Source organism: Eublepharis macularius, chromosome 12 (genome assembly GCF_028583425.1).
Source record: "Eublepharis macularius isolate TG4126 chromosome 12, MPM_Emac_v1.0, whole genome shotgun sequence".
Taxonomy (NCBI): Eukaryota; Metazoa; Chordata; class Lepidosauria; order Squamata; family Eublepharidae; genus Eublepharis; species Eublepharis macularius.
The window spans coordinates 30,763,071-30,770,001 of record NC_072801.1 but is presented as its reverse complement, the minus strand read 5'-3'; the positions used below and the strand labels follow the sequence as shown (position 1 = coordinate 30,770,001).

The following is a 6,931-nucleotide window of genomic DNA, read 5'->3' as shown; positions in this document are numbered from 1 at the left end:
CAGCCTTCTGGATTTAAGGGACGATCAGAAATATATTGGTTTGTTTGTTCCAGGTTCAATATGAAAAACTTGTATTGCCTGGCCAATAATCATTCAGTGTTTTGGTTAAAAACTCAATCTGAAAGTAAACTAATAATTTGTGAAGTTTTAATGTAAGATTATTAGAAATAGACTCATTGCATTGATGAAAGCACTTTAAGAACAAATGAGCACGCATAACATTTCTATGCTACCAAAAATGGATTTAAGAATAAATTAATATTTCTAAGTTTATTACCCAGAACCTTTGCAAAAGAAATCCAGATCTGAAACATTCATCATAGCTTGTTATTATGTTTTAATTGCTGCTTTGCAAGTTAGTTCATTGTTACAGTTCGGAGATTTGCAGAAATATTTCCTTTCTATTTACATGGCCCAATCTGCCAATTTAAGTATTCTTGGATGGGCCGATCTCAGTCCAGGGATAGTGTTGTGTGATCCTTCTAGGAACTTGTTTTGACTTCATTGAACAACTGGTAGATGTTCTGAGACATTCACATTCTCAAGTGGCATTCTCAAATGTGATCATTATAAGCCTGCCCTTCCAACTTTAATAGATTTAAAATGATATTTTTTCTAGGGGACAATCCTGAGTATCCTTCTGGTCACTGTATCTCAAAAGGGACACTGCAGAACTAGAAAAAGTGCAGAAGAGAGCAACCAAGATGATTAAGGGGTTGGATTAAGGGGTTGGAAAGGCTACAGGGGTTTGGGTCTTTTCAGTTTAGAGAAAAAAAACGAATAGGAGATGTGATAGAAATTTATAAAATTATATATGGGGTGGGAAAAGTGGATAGAGAACTTTTCTCAATAGGGCATCCAGAAAAGTAGATGGGCAATAGAGAATGGGCAAAAGCAATTAAATTGTGGAATTCTGTGCCAGTGGATACAGCGATGGCCCCAAGTACACATCAAAAAAACAAGACTGGACAGATGCATGAATTCATACTAGCAATGGCTACTAGCCGCCACGATGACTAAAGCTAGACCATAGAAACAGGAAAGCTGATATAGAACTATATGTTATTTACAATATTAAAGTAAATCACAACTGTACCTTTTGGAAGAGCAAGTTTTTGGTACCTGGTAACTATAATCAACCCGAATACCTGAAAGAAAATATCAGCTCATTGGTAATAAAGTGTTCAAAGCTGTTTATTAAAATCCAGTTATACTGCTTCAAAAATAAGCGAAGTGCTATTTTGGTTGTCTCAGCCTACAGAAGTAATTCAGAAAAGACAGTACTTAAAGCATAGGCTCAAAGGTGGGTTTTTTAGAGGATACGCACACACATATTCCACTGCTGAGAAGTGACAGAGTTTAGTTTAACAGAAGAAAAAAAATTAAAAATATATCTGAAGGCAAACCCACAAAATATATATATATATTTATATGGATATATACAGGAAATTCTTCTATGTGAAGTTTTACATTGTAAAGGCATGACTGAACAACCCATGGCAAAATGAATCAAACTGTACAGGAGTTCTACTCTTAGCTACGGAGAGTAGCTAACCGTGACTGCATGGCTTCGATATCTTCTTCTTCGTCAACATCAATGGCTGCTGTAGCCCCTTCAGGCTCATGTTCTGGAAGGGCATCCGTAACTTTACTAGGTGCTTTACCCAAGGCTCCTGAAAAGAAAAGAAAAAAGGAGGCAGATCAACAACTGAAAAGAAGCACTAAATTATCAATTGGTATTGGACAAACTTTCAATTTATCAGTCGATTCTGTATCAACCTCTTCCTGTTTCTATGGACTAGCTTCACCACAACTTCCAATATAAGACTGGAGAGATAGTAGCCACCATCTGAGATTTTCCCCTTTCCTCTTTAGGCTAACAAAAGAGGTTCTCTGGGATGCTGTTAACTGAACATATTCTAGGGTATAGTAAATATCTGCCTGAGCCCAAGACAAACTCAGCGTTTTGATAGCTGCTGTAAATAACTGGCTTTAGCAAAAGCTCTGATTCTTTATTATACTAAAAAGATGGTAACTAGGATGAACCCTAATGTTCTTGTGTATAAGTCAAAGTGCTGGTTTCAACCTTTAACACTAATATACTTTGAGAGCACCTTACTCGAAGAGCCTTCTTGAAGCTGTAATCAGTTGGTATAGCCCCAATGTCAGTCTATGGAGAACAGGATACGTTGGAGCTGACCCGCCCCCCCCGCCTTGCAGCAAGAAATCCAAGCTCTCTTGAGTCAAGGTTTTTTAATGAGAAATCATAACTACAGTATATATATGTCCATAGGTTACTCAGAAGCAATAAAAGTGCCTGGCTGTACATAGGGCTCTTGTTGAGAAAGACATATGGAATGCTTGCTACAAAGTTTCAGTCCCTCTCTGTAAGCCCCCACCCTTGGTGCCCGACCAGCTGGGCACAGTCCGGAGAGTAGGAAGGAGCTGTCCCAAGGCTGCTGTGGTGAGCCATCTTAGATAAGAGTGCAGTCTTCCCAGGAGCTGGACAGCCTATGTGGAAAACTACACACACACAGAAGGTGATTGCAAAGTTCACAAAGATGGAGGGACTGTGGGTAACAGACCTGACACCCAATTTGAGAAGTGTCAGCTGCTCAAACTTGGAACTGGACTTTGTCTTATAAGCCCAGTTTTGCAGAATTCTCTCTCCATCCCACCCATACAGGGTCTATACAGTTGAAAACAAGTATCAGTGAAAACAAGACAGAGAACATTTATAATTTTCTGAATATCAGCAGCTTTTCAGTTTCCCATCTATTAAAGTAGTAATATAGTTTGTCTGGGAATGCCACCCCAGACTCAGCCAGTAGCTGTCAGTCAGTCAACCAGAAGCCTGCCATGATGGCAGTAAGGATAAGTATTTGCCACAATAGTAGAAATGCAATGTAGGCCCTTTAAGGTCATAGATAGATGAATATGCTAAAAAATTTTAGGACCTTAATTAAAGGCTTGGGCAAATACTGTAAATATAGTGACCACCACAGAACACACTTGGGGTAGAGTACCAGAACAGGTTTATACCACTTCCCTGGCAAGATTAACCACTCTGTTCTGTCTGAACTGAGTTTCAGTTTATCTCCACTCACCCAGGACATTACTGACCCTATAAATACCTTCCTACTAAACTGATCAGAGAAATAATGCCAGGTGTCAGCAGCATATTAATGATACCCTACTCAAAATGATCTCCCAGCAGTTTCAGGTATGTGTTAACAATCTTGGGGAAAGATGGAATGCTGGGGGGCTCCACTGCACAAATCCCAAGGAAAAGAGTGATTAATGTCGATCGCCACTTTGGAAGTCAGGAAGGAATTCTTCTCCAGGCAAGATTGGCCAGGGATCCTGGAAGTTTTTTGCCTTCTTTGGGCATTGGAAGTATTTTGCCTTCCTTCAGGCATTGAGCAAGGATCACTGAGAGAATGGGTGGAGGGAGCTGCGAATTCCCTGCATCGTGCAGGGGGATTGGACTATATAACCCTTGGGACCCTTCCAGAACTATTTTTTCCAACTGCTTCATTTCACCCCAAATCTTCTGGGCCACCTGGGTTCAATTAGTCAGAGAGGATGATAAAGGAGGAATGTGTCAGTGGGCCAGACAGGATGCCAGTATCAGGTAAGGTGGCAAAGCTTCTTTGTGTTTTTCTGAAAGATGTGTAACTATGTTTTATGTTTTAATGAGATAACACATTCTGATTGGTAGCTTAACCTTTTTATGGTATCATCAAGATGGACAAAACCAATGTTCCTGCCTTTTCTAATTTGAGCTATAACTCCTGAGCCAAGTGACCAATTTCAAATTTTAATGCGCAGTTGGAAATCCCCCTTCAAGTAACTTACTGATAATATTTCTATTCATTACCATTTCCATGACATAAATCAAAGAAAAAGTCCATTTCCCCCACATTTTTGTAAGGTTTACACAGCATAAGACGCTTTACATAACCTAGATAGTTACTTAAAGTATGTTAGATGATTGTAGCTAATTATTTTGCCTTTCCAATGAACTACGGCATGAAGAAATTCATTTTGTTATGCCAAAGTTGGGTACATGAGAACGGATCCACATAGGTGATTTCTATTCAACGTAACTGGGTAACTGTGTGTTGCTGCAAAGAAGCATCTTTTAATTTTATAAGTTCAGCAGCAGAAGCAGAAGGAATAAACCAAGCAGTACACTAACAGAACTCTTCATGTGTCTGGGGAACTCGGTATCAGGGACAAACACTCACCAATGGAAGTTATTTTATTGTACACGGCTTTGATTTTTGTAAGGAAGATACCATAAAAATTAAATATGATATGACAGTAGGCTCTGGTAACTGGGAGAAAGTGTCTTCAAAAAACAAAAGTGATATAAAATGAATAAGGGGGAGGAAAGCTGGTTGGTAATAGTCTGAAAACATTTTTTTCTGGAGCAGCAGCAGCAGCGAAGCGTAGCCCCATCCTACCTATATTTATTTGGATGCAAGTTCAATGGCACTTATTCCCCTGTTAATTGGCTTGTCAGCTGTAGAATACAAAGGCAGAGGGAATGAGATGCTCTTAAGTATCTCCAAAATGAACCAGATCAGCACTGTGCCATGCAGGCAATTTTCTTTAGTCCTGCCTTTTCTGGATTCCACGTAGACTTGTGATTTCTGGCATGGTATTATAAAGCACAATTCCTTTTTCTCAGTTCTACAGTGGCATACTTATTAACAGAAAAAATCAGAACTACTAATCCAAATGACTTCACATGCTCCAGAACATCCTTCACTGGCATGTAATGGAAGTGACATTCATATTCCTCTGATCCTTACTGAAGCCCATTTAAGAGCTTACAGAACCTGGTGGTCTCATTGATTCAGCATGACCTGTAAGACTCAAGTCTGTATTTTGAACAGAACATTGGCATTGCAAAGAAAGGAGAAAACTAGCCATTTAGAAACAAACCATATAGGCCATATCATGCATAGATACATAACGTATACTCTCATACTTACCAGCTGTAATTTCAAACAAAATTTTATCAATTTCCATCTCTGCCTCCTCTTCCATCTCCTCTTGATCCTCCATGCTTTCAAAAGTATCCTCCAGCATATCTTCTATAATACCCGCCTAGAGCAATTAATATAAAGATGCTAGCAGAGCAGATGTTCCATAAACAGAGAACAGGGTAATATGACTGCAGTTATGGAAATACTGCCTCTTAGCCACAGCTTGGAAGGCTTTAAGCATTTGCATTACCTTAGAAAAGTAATGCCTGAAAGGGACATTCAAATGACCACAGCTGGCAAAGGTGAGATCACCTGCAAGCAGAGGAGACATGCTCCAAAGCAAGCACAACCTCCCATCTAACACCTTTCTTTGCCACAATTGTTTCCAGATTATACAAGAAGAAGCTAAGCTTACCTTCATCATTTCTTTGGACAATTCCCTCATTGTAGCCTGAATTTCAGGGATTTTTACTAAGTTCTGCATGGCCTTCATGACTTCCGTACTCTTCTGTAAGGACCCAGCCACTCTAAGAACAGCTGCAAAAAAAAGGAGGGGGCATGGATGCCTTTCACATCAACCTCACATCCGTGAAAGATCATCTGCAGCAGTGAGGGCATTACTTGCCACCAATTCAAATTTCGTAATCAATTTCATCAGAAGTGGGCTAGGAAACACAAGATGTCAATTTCCCCTGCTCAGTTTGTAAGCTTACAAAGCCAACAGGAAAGTGTTAATCAAAAACATGGTGTTTTCCTTTTCCACTTCTAAAAGAAACAAAGAATGCATAAGACAGGGTCAGAGGAGCCCTGCTAGATCAGACAAAGGGGGCATCTAGTCCAGCATTCAGTTTCTATGAGTGGCCAAAGGCCTCCAAGGAGCCTGTAAACAGAAAAAGTTCCCTCTACTGTTTGTGTGCCCACAACATCACCTTTGGAAACGAAGATTCCTTTCAGCTCTCAATAGACTTATTCCCAATGAATTTATTATACCACTCCTTTAAAGTTATTTAAGTCACTGGCAGTGGAAAGGGATATATATGCTGCACTCGTAGTCAAAAATGAACTTTCAGGGTGGCTTCCAAATTAACATACATACAACAGAGTACATCAAAACAATTAAAAACACCCGGTGGCTTTGAGTGTTACTGATCAGAAGAAAAATGGGATATAAGTACATTAAATAATAGATTACTGAAGATGATTATGAAAATAATCACAGCATAAGATACTGTCAAAGTAACAGCAATAACTATAGGACATTAGAAAAGGGCATGAGCTTTCGTGATTCACAGTTCACTTCTTCAGATACTTGTGAGCTGTGACTCATGAAAGCTCATACCCTACCACGATTTTTTTTTTAGTTTTATAACTGCTACTGGACTCTTACTATGTTGAGAATTAGATAAATCAATGGAATTGTAGTCGATTACTTTTGTTATTGTATGTATCACTTTGCCTAGACTGAATTGTCTTCTACCTTGAAACCCACTTTGTGCATTATGGTACATCATGCCTCAGACAGGCTTTTGTTTGTATTGTTTTCCAATTCTGTAATCCTAATCCCACAGCATTGTTTTCTGGATGGTTTATACTGTCTGGTTTAACTATTTTCTATATATTGTAATCCAACTTGAGTCTCAGTAAGAAAGGTGGCCTATAAATGAAGTAAATAAAAATCCCTTTTAAAGCTGTGAATGCCTGTGGCCTGTTGCCATCAGTACATCCCCTGGCAGTGAATTCCACATCTTAATCACTCATTGTGTAATCATGTATCTCCGTTTGTCTGACTTGAATCTACTGTCCATCAGCTTCACTGGATGCCCTTGAATTCTAGTATTTGGGGAGAGGGAGAAAAAGTTATCTCTGTCTACTTTCACTCCCCTGTGCACAATTTTATAAATTTCTATCATGCCCACTCCGTCCCAGACTCTTTA

General features: G+C 39.2%; 1 protein-coding gene across 2 annotated transcripts in view; it reads right to left on the bottom strand.

Annotated features, from left to right (window-relative positions):
- Positions 1-1,176: 1,176 nt before the first annotated feature.
- LOC129338640 (charged multivesicular body protein 3) overlaps positions 1,177-6,931 on the bottom strand; it is a 30,262-nt gene continuing 24,507 nt past the window's right edge. For both annotated transcript variants that reach the window (XM_054993028.1, XM_054993027.1), the window contains 3 exons: positions 5,413-5,534; positions 5,004-5,118; positions 1,177-1,673 (listed from right to left, as the gene is read on the bottom strand). In XM_054993028.1, the coding sequence (XP_054849003.1) occupies positions 1,534-1,673; positions 5,004-5,118; positions 5,413-5,534 (377 nt within the window). In that variant the 3' untranslated portion in view covers positions 1,177-1,533. The remainder of the gene's footprint in view (positions 1,674-5,003; positions 5,119-5,412; positions 5,535-6,931) is intronic.